General features: G+C 40.7%; 1 protein-coding gene across 2 annotated transcripts in view; it reads right to left on the bottom strand.

The window, feature by feature from the left end:
- Nucleotides 1-7,224: 7,224 nt before the first annotated feature.
- The window catches only part of foxo1a (forkhead box O1 a), a 57,236-nt gene continuing 43,200 nt past the window's right edge, over nucleotides 7,225-21,260 (bottom strand). For both annotated transcript variants that reach the window (XM_007236710.4, XM_007236709.4), the window contains 3 exons: nucleotides 15,526-15,717; nucleotides 13,691-14,934; nucleotides 7,225-12,594 (listed from right to left, as the gene is read on the bottom strand). In XM_007236710.4, coding sequence (XP_007236772.2) covers nucleotides 12,591-12,594; nucleotides 13,691-14,934; nucleotides 15,526-15,717 — 1,440 coding nt within the window. In that variant the 3' untranslated portion in view covers nucleotides 7,225-12,590. The remainder of the gene's footprint in view (nucleotides 12,595-13,690; nucleotides 14,935-15,525; nucleotides 15,718-21,260) is intronic.

A 21,260-nucleotide genomic window follows, 5' to 3' on the forward strand; every position in this document is an offset into this window, starting at 1 on the left:
CAACAACCTCGGTCAGCATGAGCAGCATCACCAAGCTGATCAACCAGCAACTACAAGCAAAACTTGTGAAACCAACTACAAGCAAAACTCCTTTTTTATTTAAGCTATATATACAGTACCAGTTTTTTTTTATCATGTAATAAACTTAAAAGTCCTGTTAACTTAAAGTTTCTGAGACTGACTCTGATGAACTCTGATGAACTTATCCTATGCAAAAGAGGGAAATCTTTAACTTCTTTTTTTGGGGTGGTCCTGATGAGAGCCTCATTTAGAGCATTTATTTGCAGAAAAGAAAAGAGTTCAGAAATAAAATTTTGGAATAACCCTGGTTTTTAATCACAGTTTTCATGTATCTTGGCATGTTCTCCTCCACCAGTTTTACACACTGATTTTGGATAACTTTATTCCACAAAAATGCAAAAATTCAAGCAGTTCAGCTTGGTGTTCTCTTATTTTTTACAGAGCTGTATTTCTCATCCAATCATAATCAGATTCACTCTATCTGGGTGAAGACACTAATTTGAATAGGGTTATTTATTTAAATGATGAGAAGCCGGAATTAAAGAAATAGGCTAAAATGAAATAGGAGTAACAAGGCTAATTTTAAAACATAAGAAACAGAAAGTTTGGATTGTTTTTTTTTTATCTTTATGAGAAATGATAATGCAAGTATGAAAGTTTGTATGAAAAACAAAGTAAAAGTTTATATGGTATTAACATATGTTCTTATAGAACTGTTCAATCCGAATCAAGAACTGGTTAGAAACCTGTATTTAAAAGAGAACATTTTAAACAAGAAAATGAGTCACTTCATACTCACGGTGTTTACTTGTGGTCAGAGGCAGTTTCGGGCCTTTTAAACAGTTAAACACCTCCATACAGAGGCAGCACAGCTTGGACTGCTTTAACAAATGAAAAGACTAAGAGGAAAATTATAAAGCTGCTGGTGAAAATGAAAGGTTCTTGGCTTGAAAGCCGTTAAGTGTGTGTCCTGATGTAGCTTTTTACCCGCCTGACTTGAGTTGCCCACGGGAGAATGCATGGACTGCATATGCTGTTGGCTGCTGTCCATACTCACCCCCCTCTCATCCACACACACACACACACACATAGTGAATTCCACAGGAGTCTGCTCATAAGCAGCCTCCAGGGGATCTGTCTCCTCCCTCACTCCCTCTTTCTCTCTCTCTCTCTCTCTATTTCTCTCTCTTTCTTTCTTTTCCTCTTCCCTGCGCTCTCCCCTCTGTCAACACACACTGTTTAAAAGGAACATCAGACCACACCGTTGCACAAAAGGAGGAAAAAAAGAGAAAGAAAAGAAGAGTAAAGCTCAGGAGAACAGTGTGGAGGAGAAGTTAATGCCAGCTCTCGGGGTGAGCTGAGCTTTTCCACCTGCCCTTTCCCAGCTGTAGACGAAGACCTCGCGTGAACCGCTTTGAGGTTGGAGCTCACTTTCGGGCTCGACTTCAACTTCATCTGAAGGATCTTAAGGGATGAGGAGGTATTTGGTAGCTCGCCGGTGGGCCGAGAACTCCTGGCTCGCAAGTCGGAGAGGCAGGAAGGCGGCGGGTTCCAGCCTGGGACCGTTCCAGCCATGAGGCCTCAGCTGGAAGCCAGAGCCATAACAGAAACTCTACACCCAGACCTGGAGGAGAGCGCACAGAGGAGAAAGTGCCAGACCTGCACATATTTTCTCCCTGCTGGCTTTCTATACTATCAAAAGTGAGGGCTCTCAGATCCCCACAGCTTTTCTCACGGCCTGCTCTCTCCAGTGCCATCTGGCTTTGAAGCCCGAGGCTGATTGTATCTCAGCATCAGGAGAAAAAGAGAGAGAGAGAAAAAGAAAGAGCCTGAAAGAAGTTCAAAAGGACACCCAGTCTGTGCTGGGGTGAATGGGTTCTTCACGAGTAGATACTTCTGATGAATTGACTTCACTTGTATCAGTTCCTTGAAACAATGAACTGATCAGTTCTTCTTCTGATTCCTCTTCTCTTGTGCAATTTCTCAGAATGCCCAGGCTCAGAATGTCATAATACTCTTAAATAAGAGGGCTCTTCAAGAGTTATTGAGTGAATGAAATGCTTCTCTTAAGTAAAATAACATTTGAATACATCAATGGTTAGCTGCCTGTCTAAATGTTTTTTTTCTGTATAGTGGAAACAACTTTTTTAAACACTTTTAAATCATAAAAATACAATATTTGAGTCAAAGTACATTAACATTTAACATGCAGAACTTTGCGTGCATAAAAATGGCCTTCTTTGTTGTTTCTTCCTTTAGTAAACACAATGGTTCTAAATACAAAAAGAAAGAACTGTTACAGTTGTATTCTCTTCAGTTTTATTTAAGCTTTATTAGGTTGTATACACACTAACATGCACAGGTCATGGAAGTTATGGAAACATGAATCCCATCCCATGACTTTTGCAATATCATATGGAAGCTAAAGAACACTTCAGCTAACAGAAAAATGTAATAAGAATATTTATCAGCGTTTTGAGAAGGTTCCAGGTAGGTTAGCCAGCAACGTTCTGAAAATGTGTAACATAACAATGGTTTGAATCCGAACATTAGATAGATAGATAGATAGATAGATAGATAGATAGATAGATAGATAGATAGATAGATAGATAGATAGATAGATAGATACTTTATTGATCCCGAAGGAAATTTAGCAGCCAGTAGCAGTTACACAACACAGTCGAAACAAACAGTACACAGTAGAAACAAACAATAAGTATTATAAAATAAAATAAAAGAGCACAGTGAGGAATATAAGACTCTAAACTATAAAATTATAAACTGAGACTTAAAAATATATACATAAATATATAAATACAAAAAAAACTATACAAAGTGTGAAAGTAATCAGTCATAGATATGAGGTAGTGCAGTAAAATAATAATTTAAGTATAGAAGGTATCAGCAGATATGACAATATTAAACATAAACCTGTGCAAGTATTGTATTTAAGTAAGGTGCGTAGTGTAGTGTCCAGGAGTGCAAAAGTACAGGATGTACAGTAAAGTGACAAAGTGTCCAGGGGTGCAAATGTACAAGATGTACAGTAAAGTGTCCAGGAGTGAAAAGGTACAGAGTGTACACTAAAGTGCCAAGTGTCCAGGGATGCAAATGAACAGTATATACAGTAAAAAGGCAAAAGAGTTCCAGGGTGTAGATGTGTAGGGTGCTTTCCAGTACAGATAAAAAAAAAAGGCTGATTAAGAAAGCACATATTGAGACTCGTTCCTCATCTGTCCTCTCTCTTCCGGCTCCACTGGGAGGAGTTGAAGAGTCTGATGGCTCTCGGAACGAACGATCTTCTCAGTCTGTCCGTAGAGCAGCTCTGTGACAAGAGCCTGCCACTGAAACTGCTCCTCTGATCCATGATGATGAAATGCAGTGGGTGACCATCATCATCCATGATGGAGAGTAGTTTTTGCAGTGTCCTCCTCTCTGCCACCGTTACCACAGAGTCTAGCTCCACACCAACCACGGACCCCGCCCGCCTGACCAGCTTGTCCAGACGCATCTCGTCCCTCTTCTTCATGCTTCCTCCCCAGCACACCACAGCATAGAAAAGACAGCTGGACACCACAGTCTGATAAAACATCAGCAGGAGCTTCCAACAGATGTTAAAAGACCCCAGCCTCCTCAGGAAGTAGAGCCGGCTCTGCCCCTTCTTGTACAGGATGTCTGTGTTGGCTGACCAGTCCAGCTTATCATCCAGATGCAGTCCGAGATACCTGTAGGTCTTCACCATCTCCACATCAACTCCCACAATGGATTGTATGGGTGGCCTGGCCCTGCGGAAGTCCACCACCATCTCCTTGGTCTTGGAGGTGTTCAACAGCAGGTTGTTTCTATTGCACCACGCCACAAAGTCTTTCACCAGGTGTCTGTACTCCTCCTCCTTTCCTCCCCGTATACAGGCCACAATGGCAGTGTCGTCTGAAAACTTCTGCATGTGGCACGTCTCAGAGTTGTACTGGAAGTCTGAGGTGTAGAGTGTGAACAGGAACGGGGAGAGCACAGTCCCCTGTGGTGCTCCTGTGCTGCAGACCACAGTCTCTGATGTACAGTCCTTCAATCTGACATACTGAGGTCTGTCAGTGAGGTAGTCTGTGATCCAGGAGACCAAATATGAATCCACCTGCATCCCCACCAGCTTGTCTTTCAGTAGGAGAGGCTGAATGGTGTTGAAAGCACTGGAAAAATCAAAGAACATGACTCTCACAGAGCTGCCTCCTCTGTCCAGATGAGAGTGGGTCCGGTGGAGAAAGTACAGTATGGCATCATCCACTCCCACTTTCTCTCTGTAGGCAAATTGCAAGGGGTCCATTGCATGTTGAACCTGGGGTCTGAGGTGGTGTAGAAGCAGACGTTCCAGGGTCTTCATGATATGTGATGTAAGGGCGACAGGCCTGAAGTCTTTGAGTTCACTGGGGTGCGTCTTCTTGGGTACTGGAACCAGGCATGATGTCTTCCACAGCGTGGGGACCCTCCCCAAACGCAGACTCAGGTTGAAGATGTGCTGCAGGGGAGCCCCCAGCTCAGCTGCACAGGACTTTAGTAGTCTGGGACACACTTTGTCCGGCCCAGCTGCCTTTCTTGGGTGGAGTCTCCTTAGTTCACCTCTAACCTGGTCAGCAGTGAAGGTGTGCAGAGGGGGAGGAGGAGGGGGGACTACAGTGGTGCTGGTGGTCAGGACAGCTGAGTGTGGGGAGGAGGAGGGGGGAGGAGGGGGGAGCGGGGGCTGAGTTGCTTGATGAGATGAGGGGGGGTGTGGAGGAGGTGTCTGCCAGAGCTGTAGGGTCTTGAACAGGGCAGTCAAACCGGCTCTCTCTACTTCACCATCTGCGGCACTGTCCATCCTCTGCTTACAGCCAGTGATTGTCTTCATTCCATTCCATACCTCCCTCATGTCATTTTCCCTCAGCTTCTGCTCCACCTTCTTCCTGTAGGACTCCTTGGCCTCTCGCAAATGGACTTTGAGCTCCCTCTGTACGCTCCTAAGCTCCTCCTGGTTGTTATCTTTAAAGGCCCTCTTCTTCTTGTTTAGAAGGCCTTTAACGTTGCTGGTTATCCAGGGCTTGTTGTTAGCAAAGCAACGCACAGTTTTCACAGGAACAACAATGTCCATGCAAAAGTTCATGTAGTCCGTCATGCAATGTGTAGTCCCCTCAATGTCATCCCCATATGGCTCCTGCAATACACTCCATTCAGTGGACTCAAAACAGTCCCTGAGAGCTGCTTCAGCACCAGGAGACCATTTCCTGAAGGAGCGTGTAGATGCAGGTTGTCTACGGACCTGGGGCTTGTACTGGGGTTGCAGGTAGATCAGGTTGTGATCCGATTTTCCCAGAGGGGGCAGAGGTGTGGCAGTGTATGCATCCTTTACGTTGGAGTAAAGGAGATCAATAGTTCTGTTCTTCCTGGTGGGACAGTTCACATACTGGTGAAAAGCAGGGAGTACTGAGTCCAGCGTGACGTTGTTAGCAGGGAGTACTGAGTCCAGCGTGACGTTGTTAGTCCAGCGTGACGTTGTTAATTATTAAAACGTTTCTCACATAAAGACATTTAAAGCAACATTCCAAATACTACAAATTAAAACACTGACACAAGTGAGTGTTTGCAGCAAAAAAAAAAATGTTAGCTGGAACCACACTGGCCTGCAGGGTATGCATCATGTGATTTCTGTCAGAGTCACTTGTCTATATGCATGGACAGTGGTAATGTCTTTTATGACCTGTTCCTGGTACACCAGTTACACTGTTGAATTTAGGAATGTTAAATAGCACACATTTACTTTCCATGCATTTCCATGCACACTGGCCAGTGTTCAGTGTCACTCACGAGAAAACTCTTCTCATGATTTTTGGCATGCAAGTGTATCAAAACAGTACAGAATTTTTCACTTTATAAGGCGCACCATATTATAAGGTTCACTATCAAAGAATGTCTATTTTCTGGTCTGTTTTCATACATAAGGCACATTTTAACAGACACTATAAAGAACCTTTTAATTCAGCAGATCTTGCCGCTGGATGGTGGGGGGTACCTAAGTTAAGTAAAGCTAAGCTAAGTAAACAAAACTGTAATAAAAATGACTTTCTTTTTAAAGTTATATGAGCTATTGATACTGTGTGATACTGTTTATTTGTGTGAGTAAAGCGCTTTTGTTTATTTACAGTAAGCTTAGATTGCAGAGTTTCTCCAGTACTAAGGCAGGAGCATTAGCATTAGTGGCTAACCGCTAACAGTTATCAGCTAGTGCTGCCCGACAGCACTACACTATAGAACCCTGAGAGGTCTGGTAAGCCAGGGTGATATTAGCTAGCAGTTCATCCCAAGTAGATTAATTGTTTTAACACAATGAACACGCAGGCTAAAGTCACATATACTATCCTCTGAATGACAACAAAGCTAGCACGGTTAGCGGCTAATGCTGCTCTGTGCTAGCCGGGGTTAGCAGCAGGCTACAGGCCGATAATACTCACCTCTGAACGGCTAAACTGAAACTCCTGTATATCACTGTACTTCAGTGGAGTGGCTTTACTGCTCTTTACATCCTGACTGGCAAAATTCATACATAAGGAGCACTGGATTAAAAGGCATACTGATGGTTTTTGAGAAAATGAAAGGATTTTAAGTGTGCCTTACAGTGCGAAAAATATGGTAGTTGTGGAAAATTGGTGTAAATTAGGTGAACCTTCAGAAGTCTGAACATAAACTGTATTCTTCTAATCAACATAGGATAAATTTGTATTTGTGTTTAGTTTATTTGTTTATCAAGAGTTTATCACAGTGAAAAAGCAAAAATGCTCAAAGCTCAAAGATCAAGCCCCTTATTCTGTTTAAAGGATATAAGGCTTATATAAAGCTGTCTTTGTAAGCCAGCATCAGTTGGGCAGAACACAGTGTAACTGCTAGTCTTCACAGAAGTGTCTCCTTTGAGCTTTCTCAGCCGCGTGCAGCGAAAACTCATGACCTTAAAGAACCTCGGGCTTCGTTTAAAGCAGAAATAGAGCGGCGGCTATTCCTGACAATGTCATTAACTGGAGGCAACATGAAGGAATGCCACACGTCCAGAACGTCAGTGATTAAACAAGACTCCTCTGTCATTAGTTATTTAAAATACCACCCCATAACTTTCAGAGTTAGCTTTAAAAACACACACACACACAGACGACACAAGGCAAAAGAAAGAGAGGCACACAGTAATCTTCTTTATGTAAGATCATTTATGTACACATATGGCTTCATACAGCAGCAACATAGTCTGGTTGTTGTATGGGGAATACAAGCACATCAGGCAACTGCGTCAAGAACTAAATCAGAGAGCTATGGCCTCACATTATACAGACTGGCTACGACACTCGCTTACCGCCAATAAGCTGAAAGTATAACAGAAAGATGCACTGGATCATTAAGGGCGTGTCAACATAACAATGACAATCTCCAAACAATATCTTTATCTCTCTCTTTATTCATTTATTACTTTCTACATAAGCTGATTGCAAAGATACATACATACATATACAGTATATTTATATTTATTTATATATATAGAATTTCTGATTGTGAATCAAATCATTTCTATACATAAGTTAAGAAATGTAACAGTTAGTTTCAAAATAGGTCACATCTTCACTGTCTTGTCCCTCTATGAAAGTGCAATGTCTTAATTTATAGATTCTTTTTTATATAAAAAAAATTGGTCCAAACCCCTTAATCTTAATAAACAGATTTTTTTTTTCAAATTAGATTTTTTGTTAGATTACACATTTTTTGCCTTTTTTATATTTTTCTACATTTATCCATATTTAATTTAAAAACTGCTGCAAGATACAAGAATAACAGAGTCAGTTTACAAAAGAAGCTTTACATGTAAAAGGTAATCTACGCTCTAAATACTTCATATTCTGTTTTTCATCATAACCATAACATCATCAGAACTTCTCCACACGACTCCAAAGTACATGAAATGAAATATATATATATATATATATATTGTTATCAGTAAAAACAAACCAACGGTAACAAAAATAATAAATGAACAACAAGAATGCATAGGTGTGAGCACTTGCTGAATTAACAAAGCATATACAATACAGATCAGCTTTTGTCCATGTGTGAAATAATATCTATAGATTAATATTAACAGACGATTTCTGTCTCCATCATATAATATAGTAAATATATAGTCTGTTTCTGCTTTACAATGAGTGGCCTGCACAAGAAGTATAATTCATAGGTTTATTAATAATTTTCTGTAGTAGGAGGATTGCAGCAGATTTTCAGCCACTGCCTATGTATATGTATATGTATATATATATATATATATATATATATATATATATATATATATATATATATATATATATATATATATATATATATATGTGTGTGTGTATGTCAATGTGTACACGTGTGTGTGTGTGTGTGTGTGTCCCACACTAACCTCATGTAAAGAAATAAAAAATGCCATTTCTTAAAGAGAGAGCGTTTCAGCGACAACTCCAACACTTTTAACATTTTTGACATTTAAAGAGCAGCCGCTGCACAGCACTTCAAACTGCAGACGATTTCACATAATGTTAAATTGCTCCAAAGTGTGTGCCTCTTACATAAGTCAGTATTCAAGAAGTCTAATAGTTCAGCCTGCAGAACAGATTCAAGTCTTACAATTTTGTACTGCGCTTAATCATTTTAACGTTGCTTATTCAGCCTGCTTCACTATTACCTCAAGGCTTCTACGATAGGGCCAAGTTTTGCATTTCTTATAGTAAAAAAGTAAAAAGTAAAAAAAAAAGTGCTGAAATGTGAATAGAGATGAGAGATGTCCTCGTACAACCATTGAAAATACCAAACTTTCATTTTGTTTTACTCAACTGTTTTAATCTGCACTCTTTCTTTGTACGTTTTCACAACAGTGCTGTAGAAGAGTTACATGTATATATATTTTTTTAAATGTTAAAAAAATCTTTATACACAGTAAGGTGTAAGCCGACACTGTGTCTACTACTTTATTTTACATCATTAGGTTCCAATACATTTTGGATAAAGTGTGCAAATAGAACAATGGCTGAAAGACTAATTGACCAAAAATGACAACTGGGCCACAGTCTCATCTATAACATAATAAAATATCCCAGTGTAAGGCCCAATCCCATTTCACCATTTGGCCCTACAAATTAGCCCTACACTTCTGTTTTGAGTGTTCACTTCTTGGGGAAGGGTTTTTCTAAATCTTATTAGGATGTAGAGGTAGAGGGAGATTTTAGGGCTACATGGCCCTTTAAACAGAGATTTGTCAGAGGCGCACTCCAAAACAGAGAACTATGAAAATCGCTAGTAGTACGCCTTGGTAGCTAGATAGCTAGCTAACTCTCCCTGTTCCACACTAAATGGTGCAACAGATGGCAGAAGCTGCACAATTTAAGGTGGAACATAAAAATAAAATAAAAAAATTACAGAGGAATTAAGGAACAGACAATAATAATTAATTGCTGCACCACCTTCCTTTCTAAAGACATACAATGCTCTAAACTTAACTAGTTAACCAGCAGCTAGGTTGCTATACTTTGTATCGGGAGTTTGAAAAGTTTGCCCCAATTGTTAGAGGGAGGATTTCACCCCTTCACTTGAAAACAAGGGGTAGTGGTACAAAAGAGAAATGGGTTTGGGCCTACGTATTTATTTTCACCCTGTAAATTCACACAGTCCTGTAACTGAAGAGCTCTTTTAATCCAATCTTCGATAAGTAGCAGCAAATGCTGTGATTAACATTTAGTAAATTTCACACAGCATGAATCTGTGCCTAAGTGCATAATATTAGGTTATTGAGGTGAGGCAGTTTTTGCAGAAAAAGAATTCACACTGGTTCACTATTTGGGAAAAGTCACCTGATTCTTCAAAAGTGAGAGTTTGACTGGTTCTTCTGCTGAGTCTGACTTTGTTGTCCTTTTAATTGCTTCTGCCTCCAAATTTGAATGTCTGCCCTCTAACATCCAGACAAAATGAAGATTCTGATGGTTCTGGTTCTGTAGCTGAGTTATATTTTCTGCTTGCCTGTGCTTATAATTCAGTGTCAGTGAGGTTTAGAGAGAGTTGTTTTCTTTGTATTAAGCAGCTTAACTCACAGTTAAGAACATGCATTCCAAATTTATTTGGCCCCAAAATGTGTGCCATCTGTTTTAAACAAACCAAACTGTGTTTGTATCAAATTCCAAGATAAATTAGAACATGACATGTTAGCAGTTGTAGCAGAATTGGAATACATAAATGCATTATCATAAAAGACAGCTATCAGCTTTGAAGTCTAGTCTCCATTCCCCAAGATGTTTTTACTCTTCTCTCAACTGGGGTCTTCTGAGGTTTGATCCAACAGTTTAAAAAGAATTTTAAGAACTGCCCTCAGGCTAAAGAAATGTGCATAAATGCTAGAGGTGTCATATGAAATAAAACAAATGAAAAGCTCACATGTTTCATAACGGTGGTACGAGGATTGTGAGAGTGTCAGTAATGTTTAATATTTAAAATCGTCCTCACTGGAACAGAGAGGACTTCTGCTCAAGCATCAGTGATTAGAAAATGGAACAGAAAAATGATAGAATATAGATAGATAGACAGAAGGCAGTGAGTGGGGCTATTCTGTCAGATCTTCAGTAAGGCATCTCTTTTTTTTCTGATTTCATTCAATTTAAAGGCAACACAGAACTCAGAACATCACAAACATTTCGACATGTACATCACAGTGCCTGCATTATTCCAGAAAGAGAGAAAAGAACACAAATACAAGACATTTGTGATAATCTTCGACGTGATTCAATCACATCTCTGCTCCTTCACTCTAATAAATAAAGAAAAGTAAATAAAACTCCCTACACTTTCTTAAAGGCAGAGGACTGTAGCTTTTCTGAAAAAACAGAGGGAGCCCCGCACTGTACATGTAGTTTCTAAACTACAAAATAAGCCACAATTGCAAGACTCTTGAATTGAGGACCTCTGTGAGAAATATTAAAGGACATGTCCATTAGTTAGTCAAAACTTCTATGCTTTTTCTTACCGTGAGAGTCTTTTGTCATATGTGAGCTCTGAAAAATCATAAAGTCACTAAAAATGTGGCCTCTTAAGATAACAATCCTTAATGATGTAAGATAACAATCCTTAATAATCCTTAAGGACAACTGAGAGGCCTAAACTGTACAGATTTCATCTAAGAAGTGAGCTTTCAGGGTAAGAACACTAAGAAATTTTGAAAAACTAAAAAAAAGAAAAAAAGAAAAGAAAATTGGGTGGACTTCTCCTTTAAGGAACCCAAAACACTGCTGAAACGTGCATGCATTATACACAGCTTAACCTAATCTCAGCTAAAGCCAACCATACACATTAACAATACCAATACATATAACAAAATCTCGAAACAAAAAAGAAATCTCAAATATTATATCAACTTTATGCTTTCTCACATATATATATTTACCATGTATTTACAAAGCCAAAAGTGTGGAACCGTGTACACAGTCTGAATGAGAAGCACCCTTAAAAGTAAGGATGAGCCCAGAAATGTCAAGTGTCAGATCCAGTTTCTTTCAGTTCTAAAAAACACGTTAAATCTGCTGCCCTGATTGCTGAATTCTTTGTGTAAACGCTCTGTACAATGACAATGATCGCAATATACTCTGTTAAAAATGTAGTACATCTGCTCTGATTCTGAAAACGGCGAGGAGAGAACAGAAAGAGTTGGTTTTATTTTATTTAAAGTAACATAGTCCGGGTAGGCCGATAGTTTTCCCTAAACTTCTTCCAGGTCCTGCCGTGGATGGAGGACCATGTCCAGATACGACTATATACACACTCATCCTCAGTTCCAGATCCAGTTCTCATTCCCAGTAAGGCCAACTGTGAAACCAGGGCATATAATAAAGAGCTGCATACAGACATAAGAAGGCCCGATGGAAAGCCACGGGCAGACGACGTTTAAGCTCTATTAGCGTATAATAAGTAGAGAAAAGAGGAGATGTTATCACACAATGGTCAACTTAAAGGGCTGTTGAGGATAAAAGACCTGGGTCTGATTATAAAGCTAGGAAACTCAATCAAAGCTTTTGAGTTCAATAGAAGGTTTAGAATCTGATTGTACTAATAATCATAATGATAATTGATGCACGTGATGCATATTTGCATATGTATAAGCATGTATGTGCATGGGTGTGTGTCTATATACATGTGTATGTATGTGTTGTGGCTGATATTTGGGCCATGGCGCTAGACCATGCCCTGATTTTTGCCCTGATTTGACCACTGGTTCTCCATAGCGAGAAGAAGGCAGCAATGTAAAGCACGCGTGATTTGGCTAAGGAGTAGTACAGGCACCTGGTTTGGCACTTGGTTCGAAGGTGCGTTACAGCAAAAGAGCTGCAGGCTAACGTCCTTGGCAGTGTGCGGTCATATCACAGCCATAGCTGAGCAGAGGGACAACAGGGGAACGTTCTTGATGAGAAGCAGGAGAAGAGAACATTGCTTGAATGGGCGAGGGTGGCCTCTTTGGGCTGTTGCTCTTCAGTGCGAGAGGCTGAAAAGCTCTACCTGTGAAAAAAGAGAAGGACCTTAATGAATCGCAAAGTTAGCAGGTTTTGGAAAATAATGAGACAAGCATGAGTAAAGTACCAGACAGTTTTAAAAACTGGATCAAACTGTTTTTGTAATGGCTGAGCTTTAATTATGCTTCCTTCATTAGCCACTTCTTCAAATCTGGATCTTAAATCCAGTTTATGGTCCTATATTTGTTCTTACTGAAAGTTGAAGAAACAGTAAATGTAACCGAATGGCCACTCAGTGTTACACCTACCAAGGATTACAGGACTGAAAGTCAAGGACTGAAAACTAGATTAAGGGATCAGATTTGAAGACACATGTTTTATTATGTGTAACATGTGTATTAATGATTTTACTGTATACATTTTTTCTTTCCGTTTTTAGACAGGAAAAACTTAGCAAAACTGTATAAAACAATCAACGTAAATGTTAATAATATCTAGATATGGTTCTTCTTTTTAAAAAACATAGCACATTACTAAGTTAGTGGCAAGAACATTATAAAACAGTAAAATGATGTTTTCAAATTCTGTTTTGTTTATATGTATATCTGTTATGATGTGTCTGGATTTATATATTGGCTAGGCTATGGTCTAAATTGCTAGTCTGATCTCTTATCATGGCTAAAAAGGACAAAAAAGTGGACAAAAAGTGGATAAAAACCTAGTAAACTTATAATTATCTTTTATTACACATGTTACAAGCCCTATTTGCATTGGGAGGCAGGATAATGCATGCTTCTGGTACCTTTTACATTTTTAGCCGTACAAAATGCCTCGTTATTTAAATTCTATACAAATTCACATAGATGTGATTACTCCATCATATACTGTGAGAAAAACATGGAAATCAATAAAATGTGCTGGACATGGTGCCTCCAGGACCAAGGTTGATGGAAGTGCGTAAATCAAGTAGCCCCCCCCTATCTCTGTCATTCATGGTGAGATTTTTTTTATCCTGTGAGAATCCCACCACTTCAAGTAAAATGAATCCCATCCGAAGAGAGCTATATGAGTGCCAATCTAAAGAAGGTGTGTAAATTTGTGTATATTTTAAATTTGCCCAAATCACAGCAGTTTTAACTTACCCTGACACCCAGCTGTGAGTGGTGGTCTTGACACCGTGTGGGGGGAACCCCTGCTGGCTCATCATGGGGTCAAAGTTGAAGTCCAGTGAGTCTCCGTCCATGAGAGTATCATGCAGAATGGACTCCATGTCACACTCGAAACGTTCCACAGGCATGCCATCCAGATCGCTGGGCAGCTTCTCCAGGTGATGCTGGTGCTGCTCAGGGGGCAGGCCTGGGCCGCGGCTGTATCCGTTGCCGTTGAGGCTGCAGAAGGAAAGTCCTCCTCCTCCTCCTCCGCCCATGTGACTGGAGGTTCCATACTGCATCTGCATGGCTGATTTTACCGAGCCGAGGCGTGCGCTCACAGCCTGGTGGCTCATGCTGGTCAGAGGGTGCAGCGTGCGTCCGTTCATGGCTGCCGAGGTGGGCGGAGCCTGAGTGTGCATGGTGTGGGGGTGAGAAAGGGTGTGGCTGTGAGAGGCTCCGCCTCCCATGAGTTCACCTCGGCTGCTGGTGTAGGGAGGCAGCATGCGTGCTGCAGAGTTGGCAGACTGGGACACCACCACCGTATCGACAGAGGGCATCAGGTCTGCACCATGTGGCTCAGCATCTGAGGTGAGAAGCTCCTTCAGGAGCCCTGCTGGGCAGTTGTACTGGGTCATGCTTCCAGGGCCTCCTCCAAAACTAGGTTTAGTCTCTGGCAGAGGCTGCATGGACATGGGTGACAGACTGCCCATGCTGGCCTGACCGTACAGGCACTTGCGGTAGTCTTGCTGCGGTTGCTGGTTGACGGTGGCCAGGCCGGGGGAGCTGTACGGGGGGTATCCAGGGCTGCTCTGCAGGAGGGATGAGGGCGAGGACTGGTTAGAGCCTGTTCCTGGACCTCCTGCAGACCCCACGCCCGGATTCTTGGGTGAGAGCAAGTTGAGATTGTCCAAGAGATTCTCCATCACGTTCTCCGAGCTGCTGTGGCCCAAGGAGCCAGCCATCTCCGAAAGGCTCGGGAGGGTGGAGGTCATCTTGGTGCCGGATCCAGGTCCCGGGTAGACCATGTGCATGTCTGAGTCGCCCAGGTCGTCCTGCTCTGGCATGAAAGGCGAGAGGCGGCCGCTGATCGTGCTGGCGTTGGAGCTGGTGCGAGGGCGGAAAGCCGTCCAGGCGTCAAAGTCATCGTTGCTGTGGGAGTTGGGGCTGCCAGGCCACTTGCTGTACTGGGAGCCTGGGCTGTCTGCACCACCTTCAGGACCACCTTGAAGTGCCAGCTGCAGTGTACAGAAGAGGAGTTAGCTACATACAGAACACCTGCCATTATCAAGTGTATCTACTGCTAAGCAACACTTGAAATACTTTTTTTTTTGTTATTCTTTTAAATTCGTTTACTTTTAAAGGAGTATTTCATAATGATTGGACTAACATTAATGTTTCAACCTTAGGCTTTTTTATTTTGCTATTAATCTTGTTATTGTTCCAGAAACTATGGTAATTTATGTGGCAACAGCTAAGCCCACATGGTTTAATTTTAGGGTCTATAAAACTGCACATTCATTATAAAAGGTGGAGATCTGAGATGTTTCACCGAAGAGCTTTATGAGTTGACAAATGTTAGCTTATGAATGTGTTTTTTTACTTCAGATATATTACAAAGATATATTGAGCTTTTTACGAATGCTTATAAATCCTTATGAATCTGTGCTTTGTTGCTGTAAACATTTAAAGTTGACAACATCTAAAGGCTTTCTCAGTTCCAGAATTACTAAATATGTCTCCAATGTGTTGACCTCACAGGATTACTGTATGAATAATAGCTGGCCAGGATGCAAGGAGGCGGATGAGGACAGACTTTGGCAGTGTACCTTTTTCTTGGCTGCACGCCCTCTGCTCTTGGCGAACTTGCCGGTGTTGTCCATGGAGGCAGCTCGACGGCGGGGCGACTTTCCACTCTTGCCGCCCTCAGGGTTGAGCATCCACCATGAGCTTTTCCCTGTCCCCTCGTTCTGCACCCGCACAAAGCGGCTGTGCAGAGAGAGGTTGTGCCGGATTGAGTTCTGAGAGAGACAGAGAGAGACAGAGGGAGGGAGAGTGTTATGACCAGCGTTTGCCCTTTTTCCAGTAAATTGTGCTCTGACGGTAATTCACCACAGTGCAAATCCTCATCGCAGCTGTTTTCTATTCAGCTCTTTCTCTTTTCTTGACCTTTCCTTTCATATCTGCCCCAGGTTTTAACTGAACACTCCACTGACCGTTCATTGAGAGTCTACCAAGCATAAAAGCTATAGGCTTTACCCTTAATGCATCATAGTCAACCAATTTCCATAAACAAATATTACAACGTGAACTCACACGTCTGCATGCAAATACCAACATGAGTAGGCAAAAGGTTATACCATCAAGGGATCTCTGTGGTATTTTACATTTTACTACAAGTTATTAAAAAAATGTAGAATGTCCACAAATGTTATATTTAGGGATGGATGACAAGGGATGGATGATGAGGGATGCCTTATAGTGAGCTGTTTATTAATAAACAAGAAGAGACTACCTTCGATCACATGGAAAGCCATGGAGATACACACTGCATATGCAAACTCTGCATGTTCTCTCTCATGTGCCGAGTGATATTTAAAGGTACAGGGTGTACGTGAGTGATTCTTTGATCTCCCAGCATTTACTGGTCAAATGATCTGCTAAAACTTTAACCACAGTTTAGAAAATGATCTAATGTGTCACCATAACACAAAAATAAGAAAAAAAAAATACACTCATCATCCAGAATCAACCAACCAATAGGAATGAATCTCTTTAAGTAAGGCAATTAAATTAAACACATCATGTTGAGAAAAGTGCTGTCTCTGTGTAAAAGACAGGCTGCTGCTGCCTGAGAAGGAGGGGTGGATGAGGGGCGTAAACACAAGGTAAGCAGTAAACATGGCTGGGCAGATGCTTCTAAACACAGCGGCATGTTGCGTTACACTCTGTATGTTAAAAGGCATTGCTATTGATGCACTGGTGTGGCGATATTTATTTTATTGTGAACAAAACAAAGAAAGACAATTAACGATATCAAGATCAGCAAAAACAATACAGATTATGTCCATATATTGTTCAAAAAGTCGGTAATATAAGTTTTGTGACAGGCCTATTATAATAACAAAGCAAGTCTTCTTGTACAAAGCTGACTGAGCTTACAGAAAGAATGAAGGCGATTTGGCCGTACAAATATTGGTTCACATACTGTTGCCAAGTGAAAGAGTGGAATCATTTTTCCCCCGTCCAGTTCACCAGTGGCGTACAATAGCATTAAGAAGAAAAGGTATTTGTATTCGACAAATGGACGTGTTTCAGCATGGCAACAGAATACATCAACATCAACAGCAGCCCAAGCTGTGTGTGAAAACCGTGACCCTGCGTACAGGGTCTTCAGCAGTGCATCAGAAAATAGAACTAACCAAAAGAGTGCTGCAACTTGTCACGTGTCAGGGATATGGCCTTTCTTATAGAAAGCATAAAACTCCCTCTGTCCGCAGTGCTGTCCATCCCATAATAGCAGGATCCCAGGGAAACACAGAGCCGGCACACAGTACAGGTAAACATTCAGGTTGGAGACATACTACTCAAGTTGTCATAGTGATCTTCACCATTAGGGCTATTTCTCATAGAGTCGAACAAAACTGGGCATTTTTGAGGCACTGGCCTAATGGGCTGTGTGTCTAATTTAGAGTTGTTAATGGATGGGTGCAGGATGTGATGGTTGTTTGTGGACTAAAAAGCTCCATATTCGAGAGAAAAAGAGAGAAAGAAAGATGGAGAGAGAGAGAGAAAGCGAGAGAAAGATAGAGTGCTTCTGTTTGAGAAAGGTGTCTATAATGTCTGTAATATTGTGTAAAATAAACTATTATAGGCCTAATAGATATTCAGCTATTTATCTTAAAGCTTAACTTTTAGTAACTATTATGGATTAGCTGCTTGTGAATATAATATAACATACATGCTTGTAAGTTGTTTTATATGTACTGTTGCTGTCTCGTAAGAACTTTGAAAGTACATCAAAAATGACAAAAATATATAGAAGAAAAAAATCTATTCTTACTTTCTATAGAAGTCATAATACAAAGATTTAATTCCAAGCCATTACGAGGCATTTCTATTGGTTGATTCATGATGACATAATATTCTCCCAAATTCCAAATAAAAATATTGTAATTTAGAGCATTTATTTGCAAAAAATGAGAAATGGCTGAAATAACAAAAATATGCAGAGATTTCAGACCTCAAATAATGCAAAGAAAACAAGTTCATATTCATAAAGGTTTAAGAGTTCAGAAATCAATATTTGGTGGAATAATCACATTATTCATGCATCTTGGCATGTTCTCCTCCACCAGTCCAACACACTGCTTTTGGATAACTTTATACTTTTGTTCATATAGTGAATGTACTATATGTATTATAGGCTGTGTATTGATTGTGAACTGAAGTGTGTGTGGCCCACAAACATGCCTGTAGGCTGTATGAGTTAAAGTAAAAGTATTTAATATCACTTTCTGTATCCTTCTACTTTCTATATTACTTTCCAAATCATAACCAGCAAGAATATCTCAACAGACACGTCCTTCCAAGGAATCTAACAGAACGAGGAGGCTGCCTCAAACCTTAACCTGCTTTAAAATACATAAACTAAAAATGATACACGCATAAATAAAAGCTTTATGAACTGAACACATGAGCACACAGCCTCTCCTTTGGCCTTTCTCGGACGATAATGATTATAATTAAGATTAGGGTGTTATTTAACCAGCTTTAAACAGAGCTGCATAGTTCTGTGTTGCACTGGGCTAAAAACCAGTCTGTTAGTGGTGAAACACTGGTTGTGGTAGCTGAATAATACTGTGGTTGTGTGTGTGTGTGTGTGTGTGTGTGTGTGTGTGTTGTAAGGTGTTAGGTAATATGTGTTGTGCTCGCACTGGATAGACTTTGGAGTGTCAAGGCTTCTCTTTTCCTGCAGCTTTGCTGATATATGACGCTCACTGGACGCTCCGGCGTCTGTCCTGACATCGCAATCATTCTCTGTCGCCACACACACACACACACACACACTTTTAACACACATACACTTTTAAAATACACACATACACACACAGCTGGCTGCTGGCCTTTTCGTGGTTAATAAACACAGCAGTTTTAGTTGTGTTATTAATATACTGTCTTTTTTTTTTTACTCGTCTTAAAATTGGAAGACATATATCACCAATAGGAAGCCAGGGATCATTCATATATTCTAACTTTCTTACATGCTGAGATGCCAAAAGTCATGGGAGTCAGCAGTATGTAACCTGGTCATGTGATTAACTGATACCTTCAGGGATGGATGGGAATGAACACACCTGTGTACGTTGTGAGGTTTTATCTTGTAAGTGAGTGTTGTTTTTGCAACAACATTGTTATATTGTTGTATATTAATTGTAGAATATTGTAATATCACGATAAGGAAAATATTTTTTTGTGGTAATGATCATGACCGGTAGCTTCTGGCAAGTATTGTCCATGCAAACATTAAATGCAGGAGGCCCTACATGCATATCCTGCAGATCAGTGATGTGTTCTTTTGCTTCCACTGGGCATGGCAAAAGTCACTTTTTTGCAAAAAGTACACAAATAAGTTTTTCATGCAAAAAGTAAAACTAACCATTTATATCTACAGCATGAATGCATTACAAATGACTGCACTGTGACCTGAGTCTGACACACCTACAATGTGATAAATAAATACCTGGCTGACTGGAATGTCACATGACTAGGCGGGAAAAATCCCTGCTTTTTTTTAACCTGTTCTCAGATTCTCAGATTCAAGATTTGAACCTGATACATTCCTGTAAGCAGTGATTTTACTGACTGTATCAACTCGGGACACATTTACAGCTAAATCACGTTTACTTCAACTAAATCTACTGCTGAATCATCATCTCCACACTGTTCAAAACATCTGGATCATGATATCTGGAAGGGGGGGGGGGTGATAGAGGGGGGCGGGAGGTTGGTGTTCCTAAGCTCTGTCTGCCAGTGTTGTTGAGTGCTGGTCTGGGGGTGGACCTGTGTGGCGGGGCGTGGCTACGCAGGAGGAGGAGTCTGCGGAAGGCCTGTAGCACAGGGGGAGGAGACACTGGGGGGGGGAATACCATGGCAGAACTGTGCGTGCTGTGAGAGAAGACTCTGGCAACCGAGAGTGTCTGGATGTGGCCAGTCTCAGAGAAGCCTAGTTTCCCGCTCTCAGTCACATGTGACTGTGTGTGTGTGTGTGTGTGTGTGTGTGTTCGTGAGCAAGTGGGTGGGAATGTATGTGTAGGCTCTTGTGAACTAAGCGTGAACTAATGGAACACCAGGTCCTCACTCTGCCATTACCTAAGACTGGAGAGAGAGGCACGCTGTGTGTGTCTGTCTAAACTGAACGCTGCACTGTGATGTTTATGAATGTTTTTTTACAGCCCAACCTGAACTAAGGCAAGAGGAATAATTAGAGCAGAAAGATAGAATAATTTGAGGAAGCAAGGGGGACATTTTCGTTGTAACAAGCTTTTTCTGTGTAAAATAAAGAAGAAAACACTATATTTATATTGGTCCTAGACCTGTCACAGTAATTGTGATTAGGGATGCATAGTGATATTGAAATTATATTGATATCGGCAGATAACAGCTTTTTTTTTGGCTAATAGGTCAAAACAATACTTGCTGAAGTATTTACTGTATGCCAGAAAAGGTCAAATCGATATTTAAATTTCTACTACAGTTATTAATTGGGATACTGTCTTATTGCACAATATAGGGACAAACTTCTATACTGTATTTGACTATAAGGCGCACCATATTATAAGACCCACTATCAATTAACATCTATTTTCTGGTCTATGTTAATATAAAAGGTGCACCAAAATATAAGGTGCATTTTAGGCGACAACAGAGTAAGAAACAAGGGATGTTGTCAAGTTTCCCTTCTAATTCAAGCAGGTCTCACTGCCGGGGGAGCCTAAGTAAACAAAACTGTAATTCTTAAGAAATAAAAAAAATCAAACGAGTGCAGGATGTTAATCTACACAGATTCCTTTTCTGAAAACTGTTTATTTGGGTGAGTAAAACGCTTCCGTTTACTTACAGTAAGCTTAGATTTCCAGTAGATTTTCTGGTTAGCAGCAGTGTTAGCCGTGGTTAGCAGAACTTAGCGCTAGTATATGCCGGCAGACAGCACTACACTGAGGAACCCTGAGTGTTCTGTTAAGCCACGGTGCTATCAGCTAGCAGTTTGTCCCATATAGCTTGTTTTAACATGGTAAACACTTAGACTACAGTCTGATATACTCACCTCTGAACAGCAAAAGAGCTAGCGCTGTGGTTAGCAGCTAATGCTAATACTGATCCAGCTTCAGTGCCTTTATAACGCTGTGCTTCAATGGAGTGGCTTTACTGCTCCATACAACCTGACTGGTAAAATTCATACATAAGGAGCACTGGATTAAAAGGTGCACTGCCACTTTTTGGGAAAATTTAAGGGTTTTAAGTGCCCCTGCGAAAAATACGGTAATTGTGTCTGACTTTATTA

Source organism: Astyanax mexicanus, chromosome 18 (genome assembly GCF_023375975.1).
Source record: "Astyanax mexicanus isolate ESR-SI-001 chromosome 18, AstMex3_surface, whole genome shotgun sequence".
Classification (NCBI taxonomy): Eukaryota; Metazoa; Chordata; class Actinopteri; order Characiformes; family Acestrorhamphidae; genus Astyanax; species Astyanax mexicanus.